At 41.4% G+C, this 17,565-nt stretch overlaps 1 protein-coding gene across 9 annotated transcripts in view; it reads left to right on the top strand.

Moving 5' to 3' along the window:
• LOC140726094 (zinc finger protein 638-like) overlaps nucleotides 1-17,565 on the top strand; it is a 209,271-nt gene that overhangs the window by 152,311 nt on the left and 39,395 nt on the right. For 6 of the 9 annotated variants that reach the window (XM_073042036.1, XM_073042033.1, XM_073042041.1 and 3 more), the window contains 5 exons: nucleotides 1,609-1,749; nucleotides 3,855-3,986; nucleotides 5,616-5,663; nucleotides 8,795-8,932; nucleotides 9,992-10,120. In XM_073042036.1, the coding sequence (XP_072898137.1) occupies nucleotides 1,609-1,749; nucleotides 3,855-3,986; nucleotides 5,616-5,663; nucleotides 8,795-8,932; nucleotides 9,992-10,120 (588 nt within the window). Of the gene's footprint in view, nucleotides 1-1,608; nucleotides 1,750-3,854; nucleotides 3,987-5,615; nucleotides 5,664-8,794; nucleotides 8,933-9,991; nucleotides 10,121-10,859; nucleotides 11,911-17,565 lie in introns of all 9 variants that reach the window. The other 3 variants (XM_073042042.1, XM_073042038.1, XM_073042040.1) reach the window with 3 other exon arrangements.

Here is a 17,565-nt window from a genome sequence, read left to right on the forward strand (position 1 = left end):
GTAGATAAGCCTGACAAGAGCATGATATATTGGATTTTAATCTGTTAATCCAGGGCAGAGCTTTAAACATAAGATGGTATGGCCCAGGAGAGTATAAGTCATCAGTCAGACCGTACATGAAATATTGTGGTAGTTCTGATCAGTCAGCTAAAGGAAGGGAAGTCAATAAGTTGGAAAAGGTGCAGCAAAGATTCATGAAGGTGTTACTGGGAGGCTTGAGTTGCATGGCAAGGCATACAGGCCGAGAAATGTTCCCTGGAGCATAGGATGCTGAGGAGAATAATGAATCACTGAGGTTGTTTTGCTATTTTACTGGTATTTTGCCTCAATTTAAATGTGATACCTATAATTTTATGGCAGGGTGGGCATGGGTTGGAGGCTGGTCTCTTTTAGCAGTGCTGCCCTCCAGTGTTTGCTTGGTGGTAGGCGAGCTAGATTGTTTTGGTCTGCAGCTGCACTAACACGTGATGACCAGACTGTTGAGGACTTGTTCTTGGACAATATCCTATGTAACATCAATCTACAGGACATGACAGTCAGAGACTTGGGCTATATTTTTAAATTTTTTTTGTGTGTTACTGTGCTTTGCACTTTAGCCCTGTAGGAATGTTGATTCATTTCGCTGTACAGTTGGCCCTCCTTATCCGTGAGTTCCACATCCGCAAATCGAGAAAACCCAGAAGTGCTCTTCTAGCACTTGTTGTTCGAGCATGTACAGACTTTTTTCTTGCCATTATTCCCTAAACAATGCAGTATAACAACTATTTTACATAGCATTTACATTGTATTAGGTATTATAAGTAATCTAGAGATGATTTAAGGTATACGGGAGGATGTGCATGGGTTATTGTGGATCGGGGTCGAAAAAAATCGGAAGTTCTCTTACTAAGTTATTCAGAACAGGTACATCCGGTATTATTTAACGTCAGTTAGTCAAACGTTTGTCTTAGTATATAGTATATATTTTACCTTTCTATGCATATAAAACACTTAAGAACGTATGTTTCAGCGCTGGGCTCGGGGACAGAATTTCCCAAGTTCGATCAAGTGACAGACCACTTCTGAATGCGCTCTCCACCGTGCCGGGTTGATGTGGACGATCAAAAACTCAAAACCCAATCATTAAACCACTGCGTTGCTTAGTAATAATTGTAGCTTTTATTGGGGAAGAGCCTTTCTCACTTTATCCTTTAAAATTGTTCCAATTGTTGACCGACGGAGCCTAACGCTTTTACAATGACCAATGGCGTTTCACCTCTTTCCAATCGCTTTATTATTTCCACTTTATTTTCAATCATGATTGTGATTATTTTTGTGAACAGAAACACTGCTGATTCAGAGCTCCGCCTCTGGGTCCTAATGTCCACTGCATTGAGATAGGTTAAATAAGGTCTGGGGTTCCACTGGGTCCTAAGGTCCACCGCATTGAGACAGGTTGAATAAGGGACTTGAGCATCCGTGTTTTTTGGTATCCGCGAGGGGTCCCAGAACAAATCCCTCGCGGATAAGGAGGGCCGACTATTGATGTACGGTGAAATGACAATTAAGCTTAAACTGATTTCTTGCAACTTAGACTAGTAGTCTCAAAGGTTTTCTTTTACTTTGTAGAATGCTTCCCCCAATGATAAGGGTAGAGTTATTCGAATTAGCAACCTTCCAGCTAAAGGATACACAGAGGAAGACCTGAAAAGATTGGCAAAGCCTTTTGGAGAAGTGCTGAATGTGGTTATCACGTTCTCCAAAAACCAGGTGAGTGTTGGCCAAGCAGTAGGTATACATGTTTAATTTTAGCTTGGATTTCAAAATCACAACCAGGTTTGTTATCACTGATGTGTTGTGAAATTTGTTTTTCTTTTCAGCGGCAGTATAGTCCATAAACTAGATTTTTTTCAAAAATGTGCAACAAGAGCAACGAGTGAGGTAGTGTTTGTAAACTTAAATTCGCCAGACTAGTAACCACACCACAAACAGTTCATTACTTTATCCTTTTCAGTAGTTTATTTGTTCGAACTCAGCTAGCGAGAAGTTCGGAACCAAGCATCAGAGAGACAGAATTCCTCTCCCTCTGGCGGCTCATGACAAACCTCTGTCTAACATGCAGGAACGTTACAATTTATAGAACTAGCAAAACAAAGAGCACTCAGTTCAACTGGTATTCCCGCAAATTCTGCTGGAGCAAAACTTAATTTTAGATAAGAGAGTCCACTAAATCAGGGTTTTAATTACAAATGAATGTTCTGTCCAATCCATATCAGTTATTCTCTTTCATTAGACAAATAATGGAACTTAGTTCAATTTGTGTCTCATGATTACTCAACTCTACATAACATTCCCAAGAGACATCCGTGAGTCATTAATCTAAACAAGCTGCAACCAGATTCCTCAGTGAAGGACAGAACAAAAATTTGCACACTATCCAGAACTGAGCACTCAAAAGATCGCACTTAATTTTAACCCGTTATTTGCAAGAGTCCAAGAATCATTTCTTACGTCCCCCTATACCCTTAAAACTTCATCATGTTTATTGGGTTCATGGTCCATCCAGAAATCTGATGATAGGGGAGAGAGGATGTTTCTAAAATCTTAAATGTGTGTCTTCAGACTTTTGTACCACCTCCCTGTTGGTAGCAGTGAGAAGAGGGCATGTGCTGGATGGTGGGGGTTCTTAATGATGGATGCTGCCTTCTAAAGGTATTGTATGTTTGAGGATGGCCTTGGTGGTAGGGAGAATAGTATCCATGATGGAGCTGGCTGAGTTCACAAACCTCTGCAGCTTTTTTTTATCTTGTGCATTGTTGCCTGGATACAAGATGGTGATGCAACCTCTCAGATTTCGCTCCGTGGTACACCTATAGAAATTTACTAGTCTCTGGTGATATACCAAATCTCCTCAAACTAGTAATGAAATATGGCCTCTGGCATGCCTTCTTTGTAATTGCATTTTCATTTTGCCTTTATTCCTTTGCACTCTCCAACTTTCTTCTTCTGACTGAAGTAAACATATCAGGAAAATAAATGAACAACTTATTTCAAGTACTTCTGCGTAGTCACGTAGTTGTTCAGGAATTGTGTACATCAGGTTAAGGGTTTAAGGAAGCTGAGTAGTGAGCTCCTCAAGTAAATAGTGGTTTGTAGACCAGTATCTTGTCTGGCATGTACAACATCAATTTAATTGAAGAATGTCCAAGTTTCATTTATTCCGAGGCAAAGTTAGCATGATGCATGGGAGCGGGGAGTTAAAATCTAAGCAGCCCAATTGGGGCACAATAGCACATGCAGATATTTCATCATTTGGAGAGATTAACAAAATAAGCCAAAATTTAATACTTGTGTAAAATTATTGAGTTAAGATCTGATGGTGGTGTTTAAATGATGAAGGAATTCAGGGAGCTAAATTGAGAAAGTAGTTATAGAATTATAGAGACTTTTGAAAGAGAGAAAGCTAGATTAGCTTTGTCACATGTACATGAACACATACAGTGAAATGTGTTGATTTCATCATTGACCAACACCATTCAAGGATGTGCTGGAGGCAGCTGTCAAGTCTTGCTCTGGTTCTGGCACCAACATGGCATACCCACAACTAGCTACCCCTAGCCCCAACTGTACATCTTTGGAATCTGGAGGAAACCGGAGCACCCAAAGGAAACCCACTTGGTCATGGGTAGAGCATACAAACTCCTTACAAAGAGCATTGGGAATTGGTGATCACCGACACCATTAAAGCCTTACGCTCTTACGCTAGCTGCTAAGCTTTCTTAACTTTTAGTTACAGAAATATAGATACAATTTGAAGCAATATTATGCTACATCACCAGTTTCTTCTTACTAAAACATTTTATTTTACTTGTAAGGCATACCTGGAAATGGCATGCAAGAAAGCAGCGACAAAAATGGTGGAGTTCTACCGTCTTTCTACGATCAAGCTCGAAGGAAATGCTATCAGTATGGAAATACTACATCAGTATGTGGATCTGAGTGACATGGTAAGAGTAGCAGACAGATTGACCGTCAGTAACTAACAGTAGTTGTTAATTTCTTTGCTACTGAAATAGGTGTAGAATAAAGTGCAGATAAAACATCAACTGCTGACACATTGGTTTTATTTGTCCTCTTTTATGGGATTGTGCAGATGACACTAAAGTTGGGGGTGTCTTAGACAGTGAAGGTGGTTATCAGAATTTACAAAGGGACCTTGTTCTGCTGGGGACGTGGACTCAGGAACTGCAAATGGAGTTTAATTCAGACAAATGTGAGGCGTTACATTTTGAGATGAAGAATGAGGGTGGGACTTTCACAGGGAATGGCAGTGTCCTGGGGATTGTTGTGGGACAGAAGGACTTTGGAGTACATGTACACCGTTTCCTAAAAATGGGGTCATGGGTAGACCAGGTGGTTAAGAAGTCTTTGGTCACATTGACCTTCATCAGTCAAGGCACTGAGTATAGATGTTAGCAATATACAAGACATTGGTGTGGCTACATTTGGAATATTGTGTTCAGTTTTGATTATCACGCTGCAGGAAAGATGCCATTAAGTTGGACTGAGTTATGGGGAGAAATTGAGCAGGCTGAGAATTCAATAATTGAATCATAAGAGAACAAGGAGTTGGATAAAATCATGAGGGGTCTAGGTAAGGTGAAGACTCAGTTTTCGCAGTACTGAGGAATGAAAAACTAGAGGTGAGAGAGTGAGGTTTTATAGGAACCTGAGAGCCAACTTTTAAACCTCGAGGGAAGTCAGTCAAACATTTGTCTTAGTATATAGTATATATTTTATCTTTCTATGCATGTAAAACACTTTAGAAATGTATGTATTTCAATAATTAAACCACTGTTGTTTAGTAATAATTGTAGCTTTCATCGGGGCAGGGCCTTTCACATGCTCCATTATTCTTACTTTATCCTTTAAAGTTGTTCCGATCGTTGACTGACTGTAGCCTAACACTTTTCCAGTGACCAATGGCGTTTCACCTCTTTCCGATCGCTTTATTATTTCTACTTTATTTTCAATCATGATAGTTTTCCGTCAATGGAACAGAAACACTGCAGATTCAGCAGCAGCTGCAGGCAGTGGGTCCTGAGCTTCCCCCAGGTCCTAAAGTCCACCTGCACTGAGACAGGTTAAATGGAACAAGTGGGGGCACTGCTGACTGGAAAAGGGGGGTCAGGGTGAATCTTGCTAAGAAAAATTTAAGCCAAATACAAAGTTACACACTCAACACAGTGTTAACAGCAATGTAATCCGACTTAAAGTGGTGGAGGACGTTCTCCTTCCTCGAGCCAACAAATTTTTAATGTAATAGACTTTATGGCAGGCCGTATGAGTTGTTCGTAAGTCAGATGTTTGTAACTCGGGGACTGCCTGTATATGGTACCTGGTATCAGAAGAGATTGAGGCTAGTTTTAGAGGACATGGGTCAAACATTAGCAAATGGAACAATATTAAATGGATGTCTTGGTTGGCATGGACTGGCTGGGCCAAATGGCCTCTTTCCTTTGATTATGACATTGGAAAAGATATATTTGCATTTTGAAAGTAGCAAATTGTTTAATAATAACTAAGTTTGCAGCTTGTGCAATTTGATAAGAATCAATTATCTCTTCTGTCTTTAGGAGGTTATATTTAAGGATATGGTTGAAGAATCGGGGTTTAAACCAGATGTAAGTATCTTCTTATGGATATTGTCAATGGGAAGGGATTTGCTGTTGAGGTGTATGTTCCTTTACCTTGGTCACTATGGAAGATTCTTGTTGGATTTCCTGTTTCAGACCAAGGAACTAGAAATGAAAAGAAAATAACTTGGGTAAGTTATGTGCCTGATAATGAGGGTGAGGTGGGGATTGGCTGTGATCTTCTCTATAGACTCAATCTTCCACTGGTCACTGCACATGAAACTTTGTCAGGAATCTGCTGGAGGTGCTGGAGTTGTGTTAAGACAGTAGCCCTGTGGTAAATTGTTTTATTATTGTCCCATGTACTGAGTACAGTTTAAAAAAAACTTTTTTAATGCCATCCATACAGATCGTTTCATTACATCAGTGCATTGAGGTAGTACCAGGACAAACAATAGCAGAATAGAGTGCTACATACAGTTCATACAGAGCAGATCATTACATTGTGAATTGAGGTAGGACAAGGTAAAACAATAACAATGCAGAATAAAGTGTAACAGTTCCAAAGAACATGCTGTGCAGCCAGACAAAAAGGTGCAAAGCCATAATGGGGGAAATTTTGAGGTCAAGAATCCATCTTATTGCACTGGGGACTATTCAGTAGTCTTATAACAGTGGAATAGAAGCTGCCCTTGAGCCTGGCAGTACATGCTTTCAGACTTGTATATCTTCTCCCAGATGTCCAGGGTGGATGGGGTCTTTGATTATGCTGGCTGCTTTATCGAGGCAGCGAGAAGTGTGACACTTGGAGGAAGGCTGGTTTCTGTGATGTGGAGACAGCTCAGTATAACTTCTTGCAGGTTCTTATGACCTCGGGCCGCACAGTTGGGGGACCAAGCTGAGATGCATGTCGATAGGATGTTTTCTATTGATAAATGTTGGTGAGGGTCAAAGGAGATGTGCAGAGTTTTCTTTTTGCCTCCTGAAAAAGTAGAAGTGTTACTGAGCTTTCTTGGCCATGGCAGCTATGTGTTTGGATCAGGGTAGGCTATCTGTGTTGTTTACTCCTTGATACTAGAAGCTTTTAACCCCCGTTGCTGTTGTCGGCTGAAACAAAAATGGTGATGAATTGACATATAGGAGGGAGACTGAAAATTTGGTTGAATGGTGCCACTGCAACAGCCACTTCTCCCTCAACATCAGCAAAATGGGTCGGTAGCATCAAATTCCTCAGGATTGTCATATCAGAGCACCTATCCAAATCAACCTTTTTGTCATCTGACTACGTACATTCAACCAAATGAAACAGCATTGCTCCGCGCCACAGTGCCATAAAACTCATAACGCACACAGCAGATAAAACAAAATGTTGCCAAAAGTTATTAAATATAATTCAAAGTGCATGTAGTGCTTAGCACAAGTAATCAGTAAACAGCTCGCTGTCCCAAGTGACGAAACTTCAGTAGTTGCAGGGTATTCATTAGTCTCAGAGCCTGAGAGAAGAAGCTGTTACCCAGTCTGACAGTCCTAGTCCTGATGCTCCTGTACTCTCCTGATGGTAGTGGGTCAAAGAGGTTGTAGGATGAGTGGTAGGGATCGTCAACAACCCTTCGGGCCATTCATATACAATGCTCACAGTAAATATCACAAATGGAGTGTGGGGGGTGACCCTGATGATCCTCTCGATGGTTTTCATTATCCTCTGTGGGATCTTGTGGGCCTATCCCTTACAGCTTCTGTACCACATAATGATGCAGCCAGACAGGACACTCTCAGTGGTGCTCCTGTATTAAGTTGTTACAATGGGATCAGGGAGCCGTGCACATTTCAATCTCAGAAAGTGTAGACACTGCTGAAATTTATTGATTAATGAGGAGGTTGTGTTGGTCCCGGTTAGATCAATCATCTGTTATGTGCAGACCAAGGAACATAGTGCTCTTCACTTTCTCCACAGCAGAGACATTGATATGCAAAGGAGAGAGGCCAACTTGTGCCATCCTGAAGTCTACAATCATCTCTTTAGCTTTGTCCACATTGAGACTCTGTGTTGTTCCCACACCATTTGACAAGCTTCTCTGCTTCCTCTCTCTATGATGATTCATTGTTGTCACCGATGAGACCAGCCACTGTGGTATCATCAATGAACTTCACGATGCAGTTTGAGCTGGTTCTAGCAGGGCAGTCATAATTCAGCAACGTGAACAGTAGCAAGCTGAGCACACAGCCCAAGGGAGAACTGCTCAGCGTGATGGAGCTTGAGATGTTGCCGATTCGGACTGACTTGGGGTCTTGTCAAGAAGTCCAAGATCTAATTGTAGAGAGGGGTGTTGAGTCTCAGCACAGAGCAGTTTATCTACCAGCCTCTACCCTTAGAACATGGCGTAGATTTGGCTTGTCATCTAAAACTTTGGCAAATTTCTATAGATGCGCAGTATCCTAACTGGTTGCATCATAGTCTGGTATGGAAACAGCAATGCCCAAAAACAGAAAAATTTACAGTAAGTGGTGGATGCAGACTAGTCCATCACAGACAAAGCCCTCCCCACAACTGAGCACATTTATGTGGATCACTGCTGCAAGAAAACAGCATTCATCATCAAGGACCCCACCATCAAGCCAGGCTCTCTTACTACCACCATCGTGCAGGAGGTACGGGAGCCTTGGATCCCACACCACGTGTTCAGTAACAGTTATGACCCTGCAACCATCAGACTCCTGAACCACAATACTCTGTGAATAGATCCTACAACCTATGGGTTCACTTTTAAGAACTCTTTGCAATTCATGCTATCATTTTTTTTTATTAAATACTTGCACAATTTACCTTGTGCAACTGGCTGTATGTCAGTCTTTGCTTGTGTATATTTTTCATAAATTCTATTGTATATCTTTATTTTCCTTTAAATGCCTACAAGAAATTGAATCTCAATGTAGTATATGGTAACATATACATACTTTGATAATGAATTTACTTTGAACTCCAACCCAGGTGGAAAACTTCAATAGGTAGGCACCAAAACCTGACAGCCCTGTTGCTTGAAATCGCTGGTGCAGCTGTACTGTGACTGCACAAATGTTACTTGCCATCTCGATTGTTACGAGTTGATTGCAGTGTTACTCGCCATCTCGATTGTTACCGTGTTTTTTTTTCCCTTGGTCTCCTCGTTCTCTTCACATAGGATGGGCGCAGTATATATGACCATTTAGTTCACATAAGCAATCTACCCGAGGATGGCTATACTGAAGTTGACATCCTTTGGGTTGCTTTCCGATTTGGAAGAGTAAAAGCTTCAATGTTCTTGAAACCACACAACAAGGTAAATATTTATCAGGTTAACATTGTTTGTGGTGCATTTGTGTTTGTATGCTCCTTACTGGGGATTCTACAATGTGGAGAGGTCTCTTGGTTATATGGGCATACTAGTGAGTCAGTGTGCTGCAGTAGGCACTCTCATCCAGTGCTGAGCCAATCAAGCTGGCAGTATTCAAGGTGCTGTTTATTGACCAGTCAGCCCAACTCATTACCAGAGTTCGTTGGCCAAAATTTGCCTCGTGTTCCGTGCTGGCAGGCTGCGTAACCTTTTGATGCTTAATGTTAACTCTGTACCTGTAGCCTCTTGTGGATCGCAGTTGACACTTGCATGACAGCTTACATTTTGGTAAATGATGTTAGTTCCATTGGGATGTTCATAATCACTTCCACATCAGGCAGTGGAAGCACTGAATGTGCAGGGATCTTGATGGATGTAGAGTGTATCATATCCTGTGCCAAGTCAGCCAAGCTGCTGGGTTACTTGGAGGATCTTTGTATGGGTGTCATTTTGAAGATGTGTTGAGAATTGCAGTTTTGAGTGTCATATACTGAAAATTTCCTATTTTATCCTTATATGCAACAATGCTAGTAATTACTATTGGCAGAAGTGTTGCCACATCCATCTCCACTGAGTGTAGCCATATGGAGCACTATAGGCTTGTTTACCTTTTCAGAAATTCTATATAGTTTTGTAGCTACAAGAAAATTGCTCGAACTTTCTTGGAGTTGAATCAAAGACCTTGTTCATGTGCCTGATTTATGCTGGATGCTAATCACAACCAGTGTAGGCATGTTGTAGTGATTGGTCTGTGGCGTGCTTTATAACAATCATGGTACCTGCTTCTGAACCTTACTGCGTGGCCAGAGCTGGAAAATGTGTTGATTACAGCCGCTGCTCTATCCTTGGTTCAAGGTAGCTCACTAGGATGACATATAAAGAACAAGGAGCTCATGTTGTGCTGTGGTGTAAACTGGTATTTCGAGGCTTAGGAGTAATGCTTAAGGTCAGATTTGCCTTTAGTCAACACAGTCTAACAATTGTTGTATGTTATGATTGCTATAGGCTCTTCTACACTTGGAGAATGCGAATGCTGCCATATCCATGTGCAGCTTTTTCAGAGAAATTCCGCATGACTTCCATGGAAAAACTCTGGAATTTTCTTTGTCTCCTCATGCAGGAATTCTGCCAGAGGTACGTGGTCAAGGTGTTCATCAATGTAGTCCATAAAAGTCCCAGAGAGTGCTTGGACTTTATTTTCCTGGAGTTGTGTGAAGAACATTGAAGTGCAGGAGTTGTCAAGTTGGTGGGATTTAGGTAGGATAACGGAATTGCATTCTGAGAGTGTTTTGGAGGACAGACCTTTAATAGAGTGTGGACGTACATGGGTGTGTGAGCTACTGCTGTGCGAGACATGGTGGTTGACATGATGGTGACCAACTTTTTGGAATCTCCATTCTAGATATGTTTTGTATAGTGCACACTGTATCCATTGCCAAAGTAAGCTGCTTATAAGTTAAAGGCTTTTTATTGTTGTTCCCTGGTGTGATGATTTCTCATGTCTGTATCTTGTCATACATGCAAAATCCTGTGCTGTTTACAAAGCAAGCATCTGACAGTGTTGCACTTTTGTCTTTGACAAGGTAAATGTGGATGTTCTGCTGATCTGAGGTGTTAGTTGGACAGTCCAATTGGGTGGTTGTGGGGAAAAATATATGTCTGAAAGTGATTCTTGAGGAAATTCCCATTCCTTAAGAGTTGAGACATTATTCCTCCTCCACGATGAAAATTGGGCATCTTGTAAACTAGACTCCTTTTTAGACTCTGAAGGTTTACCCGTTGATAGTTCCGTAAGTATAGCTTTCCATTTCTATACCACTTTGGTCACAGCCAGTAAGACTCTGACATTCTGAATTTGTTATCTTCATTGCAGCTTGACTTCACCACCAACAGTCCAACTGGGTTTCGGTTTGATTCTCGTCCAGTTCTACAACTCCGATTGGACAACCCTCAAAGAAATGCTCTGCATGGTCCAAATTCAGAACCAAGTGTAGAACCTAGCTCAGGGGGTGGCACACAGTCAGTCAACAAGGAGCCAAATCCTTGGTGGGGACGCACTAGAAATTCAACGCAGTTCATGCCACTTCTCCGTGCTAAGCAAACACTTAAAACTGCATCAGGGGTTTTGGAGAAGTCCACATTTGAGACAATATTGTCTGGCGCAAGGGCAAAATGGTCGTCTGAGCTCCTTCATTGGGCTGGTGGGCCTCTGAAGGGTTCTCTTGACGACAGCAATAGCTGGAAACCATTGATACATCGAGATTCCACTCTGGAATGTCATAATCTCTTGCCCTTGGCCTTTCGTCTTCCACTGAGTCTGGAACACCAGAACCGCCTCCGCTTCCACACTGGCATTCCTGACATCCCCATTGTTATTGCTCCTGAGATTGACCAATCAATATTTGATCTCCTTGTCTCAAAGGGTGTGATTTCCACCAAGCAGGAGCTAGACAAGTTGTTAGGGATAATAGAAGCAACACGGTGCATCCAAACGAGGGTGACAGAAAGTATAAGCCCCCTCATCCTAGCTGCACAGAATTTTGAGCTGGATAAGTTGAAGGGTGATCTTGATTCCCTTTCTCCTCACCAGCTAAAGGAAAAGCTGTTCTCCATTATCTCTGCATGTCGCCTGGCAGTGGTTTTAACTGGGCAAACCCATGCTTTTCTTTCTGAGTTGAGGTCTGATAGGCTGTTGCGGACAACTGGCATGACAAAAATCGCTCCCGGTCCTTTGGACTTCCCCAATCTGTCCTCTGCAGATTTGTTAGGGCCACATTTTTTGGATGATCTGACATGCCGCATGTTGGCAGCGAAGCAAAAGCAGCACAAGCCAGAAGCTGCAAAGAATTTGTGCTCGTACATTTCGAGGCCAGAGAAAAGGAAATCACCACTCACAGACGTATGGCCCCGGTTTGGGACTTGTGGTAAGCCCCTTCCATCAAGCTTGTGAATTTCCTGACACTTTGGCAGTTGACTCTATTTTAATTCTTTTCCCTACATTTTTGCAAAAGAAACTCCTCCAGATGTAGCTCTCAGTTCTCAGTGAAAGTTATTGGAGTAGGTAGCTCTCTGTGGTAAGCACAGTCCTTGACAGGTCTTGTGAACTCTTGGCTCAAATTCATGTCTCAAAATTTCAAAGTATACATGTCATTGTATGCTATTTTCTTGCAGTCTCACAGATACTGATGACACTAGGAAGGGCATTCTTAGCTTTTTTCAGGTACAAAAGCTCCTCGCTATAGGAAGGATGTGGAAGCTTTAGAGAGGGTGCAGAGGAGATTTAACAGGATGCTGCCTAGATTAGAGAGCATGTCTTATGAGGATTGGTTGAGTGAACGAGGACTTTTCTCCTTGAAACAAAGGCAGCTGAGAGATGAGTTGATAGAGGCATACAAAATGATAGGAGTAATAGATAAAGTGCACAGCCTGAGACTTCCCATGGTGGAAATGACTAATATGATGTAATACAAATATAATTTGTACTAATATAATTTATACTAATATAATTTTGAGGTGATTGGAGCAAAATATAGGAGGGATATCAGAAATAAGGTTTTTTTTACACACAAGGTGGTAAGTTCTTAGAGTGGCCTGCCAGGGCTGGTGGAAGAGGCAGATACATTAGGAACGTTTAAGAAACTCTTAGGTAGACAGATGGATGATAGAAAAATAGAGGGCTATATAGTAAGGAAGAGTTGGATTGATCTTGGAGTAGGTTAAAAGGTGGGCACAACATTGTGAGTCAAAGGGTCTGTACTGTGCTGTAGTGTTCTAATCTATTTTCAGTGTAGAATCTTAGAAGTAAATATTAGTGTCATAGAACACTGCAGCACAGAAACAGGTGATCTGACCCATCCAGTCCATGCCAAACTAATTGTATTTGGCTACTGGAAGGTAATTTGTCATTGATGGCAACTTGTAATGTTATTTTTTAGACTTTGAGCTGAGTTTCTACAAAAATATCTGTGGCTGTATTGACGTTTAGATTTTAATCTCTTTTTGTTTAATTTGAAGAATTGGATACTAGAGTGAACTTGTATACATTTTTTTCATTCTGACATCAGAGCACCAAGAGTAGTCTAAATTATGTCGTGGTCATTTTCTTCACCCAGGGGATTGCTGTTATTAATGCTAATGCTGGACAACTGTTTAAATTTAATCCAATGTTTCACTGGATGATGTTTAATTTCACCCAATATGATATGGTCTAGGAGTTTACTTTTTGAAAGAGGAGCTCAATCTTATAATAGGAAAGCATGGTAGCAAAATAGTCCAAATTCCTGCTCCTTCCCTATAAATATGTAATATTCAGGCATTTTGAACATGATTAAATCTGCTTCTAAGCCCCACTCCACCCCAACAGGCATTCACTCCAGGTTACAATAGCAACTGAATTTAAATAAAATGTTTCTCTACATCACCTGTGTTGGATGCTGATGTTTTTGGTTCAAGGTTCTCTTGGAAGTCAAGAATGAGGCATAAAGCCTGTTGCTGGCGGTCATTTATTAAGTGCTAAGAGAACAAAGGAAGAGAAAGGGGAGTAGCGAAAGAGAAGGCAGTGATGAGGAAGGGGAACAAAGAAAGGCTGACCCCACTTGTTCTGGCCTCTTATACCAGCTAACCAATCAGATAGCCCATATCCAAATAATAGAATCCCCAAGAAGCTTCCAGAATACAGAACTGTAACCGCAAGGAAACATTGAACATGTGCATATACATAGATAATAATATTAAAATACAAACAAACATAAGAGAGTTAAGCCATAAAGAAGTAACAAGTATACTGCCGTCTAATCCAACACCTGCTTTTGATAGTGCTAACTCTGCCCTTTAGTAATGGATCCACGTGCTCTCTGAAATGGCCTTTGCCTCCGCCACTATGGAAAAGTATTCCATCCTAATCAAATTTTAAATTTCTACGAAGCCTATCTTCCTCCAATTTATGGAGATCCCACATTTGATTTTTGTTTTGTCATTGACTCTCCCACTCAGATGAAGTCTCTTTTCCCAACCACAATATCAAAACACTTTGTAATTCAACAGCAATTAATATTATTCTCTCTATTTTGGCACAAATACCTCCAGCTCCTGTGCAAATTCGCTTACTATTGGCACATGTACTGAGGTTTGTGTTGCATATCATCCATACAGGCATTCGTCAGACCACACTTGGAAAAGATAGAAACATAGAAAGCCTACAGCACAATACAGGCCCTTTGGCCCACAAAGTTGTGCCGAACATGTCCCTACCTTAGAAATTACTAGTCTTACCTATAGCCTTCTATTTTTCTAAGCTGCAAGTACCTATCCAAGACCCTATTGTATCCGCCTCCACCACCGTCGTTGACAGCCCATTCCACACACTCGCCACTCTGCGCAAAAAAACTTAACCCTGACATCTCCTCTGTACCTACTTCTAAGCACCTTAAAACTATGCCTCTTGTGCTAGCCATTTCAGCCCTGGGAAAAAGCCTCTGACTATTCACACAATCAATGCCTCTCATCATCTTATACACCTCTATCAGGTCACCTCTTCCATCTCTCCAAGGAGAAAGGGCCAAGTTCGCTCAGCCTATTCTCATAAGGCATGCTCCCCAATTCAGGCAACATCCTTGTAAATCTCCTCTGCACCCTTCCTGTAGTGAGGCGACCGGAACTGATGTGCTAGCATTGGAGAGAGTCCAAAGAAGGTTCATGAGAATTCCAGGAATGACGGGTTAACATAATGAGGAGAGTTTAAAGGCTCTGGGCCTCTACGTGCTGGAATTTAGAAGAATGATGAGGGAATTGAAGCCAATCGAATATAGGTCTCGAATGACATGGAAAGGACATTTGCCCATTATGAAGGAGTTTAGAGCCGGAAGGCACTACCTCAGAATACAAGGGCATCTCTTTAGAACACAGATGAGGAGGAATTTCTTTAGCCAGAGGGTAGTAAATCTGTAGAATTCATTGCTACAGAAGACTGTGGAGGCCAAGTCATTGAGTATATTTAAAGCAAAGGTTGATAGGTTCTTGATTAATCAGGGCATCGAAGGTTACTAGACTGAACTAGGGGACATTGCTTCAAGATTCAGAGGAGAAGATTTAGAACGGAGCTGAGGAGGAACTGTTTTTCCCAGAGAGTAGTGAATCTGTGGAATTCTCTGCCCAGGGAAGCAATTGAGGCTTCTTCACTAAATATATTTACGATACGGTTAGATAGATGTTTACATAGGGGAATTAAGGGTTAAGGGGAAAAGGCAGGTAGATGGAGCTGAGTTTACAGACAGATCAGCCATGATCTTATTGAATGGCAGGGCAGGCGCGATGGGCTGGATGGCCAACTACTCCTATTTTTATGTTATGTGTAGTAGATAGGATAATAAAGTTGAGAGGGATACACACAGCCACAGAATGGCAGATGGGCTGAATGGCTTAATTCTGCTCCTATATCTTAAGAACTTGCAGATCATTTCATCACCCCGGTGCATTGAGATGATACAAGGATAAACAGTAACAAATTGGGATAGTGTTTGAGAGAAAGTGCAGTGCAGGTGGATAGTAAGGTGCAAGGTGTTAGACCATTCAGTGGCTCCAGCATCAACCAAGGAAGTCTACACAATGGTTTCATTGTGAAAAGGGTTCCAAAATTGTCATGTCTCAACTTGGGGGTATCCATTGTTTTTTTTAAATTGTTGATTATTGTTACTTTATTCTTTGGTGGTGCTTGTAAAACCCCAGAATTATCAATAGTTTTGGTTTGATTTGATTTCTCACACACTTGGTTCTCTAGCAATGATTCCTCCACATCCTTGTGTTCTCAACAGTTGACAAACATGGACAATAGACCTAACTGCTATGCTCTCATTTCACTGAAGCATTTCCACCATATCTTTAAAGATCAAAAGTAACAGCATTATTCTAATGCAAAGCTCTAAATATTGATCAGTCAGTTTTATTATTGCTGACTTGTATCCTGTGAAATCTGTTGTTTTGTAGCACAGGTATTGCGTAAAATCTAAGAAATTAATGTAAATAACAAATAGTGCAAGAATCAGGAATAATTCAGTAGTATCTTCCCTGACTGGCATTATTTTGTTCTGTCCAGTTAACGTAAGTTATTTACCAGCAAATCAAATGGGATGTTAAGAATACTTAAGAATACAAAACATTACAGATGCTGGATAGCTGAAAAAAAATACACACTGCAAATACTTAGTGGGTCTTGCAGAAAAGAGTTTAATGCTTCAGTGATGATGTAGGAATGCTGGAAGTTTTTAACATCTTTCCTATTTCCTCTCCCTTTGCCAGAGGTAGTGAAACCATTTCGGGCGAGAAGGGCCTTTATTTAGTTGATTATACACAACTGTTGCAGAGTGGGGTTTGTGGATAGTGGATGTACTGCTGTAGATCTTTCGTGCTTGTGAGATTTAGTAGTTTACAAATGTGTATTGTGTTTGAAAGCTGATTTTAAACTACAAGAATGTGGTGGTGCAGTGAGATGCTAACTTGGTCAAACCCAAGACATGACTAGAAGGGTGAAAGTTCTTTACCTGGCTCTACCTGTTTTTCTTGGGCAGTATCAGTCTAATTTGTTATAGAGCAAGTGCCACCCCTTTTTGGTGTATTAACTTTGGAATGTGGATGTTAGAAACCTGAGGAATGACATGCACAAATCAGGTCACCAAAAACTGTACCCTGTATCTTGCCCATTTTATTGGCTGTACAGGACCGTGAAGAGGGTGTTCACTCTGCCTCTTTCCCCAAGTTGATTGTGTCCTGGTTTTGTTTGGAACAGTGTAGTGAGAACTCTGTTCTTTATCTAAGTTTATTCTCTGCTGAAGCTTGCCTGAACTGGAAAATCTTTGGTAACTCAGTACCTACATCCCTCAGTATTTGTTGTAGACTGACAATTGTTAAACCCACAACTTTACAGAAGTTAATTTTGACAGAGATCTATCTTTACCTCCATAACTTTTTGCCTGGAAGAGTTTCAACACAAGTGGATATGTTAAGAAAATAATTCTATTCATTGTGAGTTACTATCCCACTTACAGGCTCTAGTAATTGTTGTTAGTGTGTCTGCATCTCATAATCTCACCATAGAGCTGTTTCACCAGGTTGTATTGTAGGGGAAAAGCTCATATGGCATTAGCTGACGTGAAAACCTGTTCATGTGCCTTGTTTGCATTTTCTCTTCCATTAAAACCTGCATTTATCACACCGGAGAGTCCCAAGCTGCTGACCTCACAAGATCTCTGCCCTTTGAGCCAGCACTTCTGAGGAGGAGCTGGAATGTGAATTGAAACAGTTACATTTTTGAGACCAGTGCCTCTCTGCAACCCTGACAGAGTGGATGGAAAGTCTCCTCTCTCTGGTTGGAATGGTCCAAAAGCAATCCCGAGCATTCTCACTCCGGGTTCCAGGTGTGTCCATGGGCCACTCTGTTCCAGAGTGGGGCAGTCCCTAAAGTAGCTGGTTGAGCAGTGAATCTACCACACTGCACTCAGTGCTTGCTTGCGTTGGGGCAGAGTGAAGGGAGCTTTACTCTGTGTCTGACCACCTGGAAGTACTTGATGTTGACACCAGGTGCCGAC

The sequence above is a fragment of the Hemitrygon akajei genome, chromosome 4, assembly GCF_048418815.1.
Source record: "Hemitrygon akajei chromosome 4, sHemAka1.3, whole genome shotgun sequence".
Lineage (NCBI taxonomy): Eukaryota > Metazoa > Chordata > Chondrichthyes > Myliobatiformes > Dasyatidae > Hemitrygon > Hemitrygon akajei.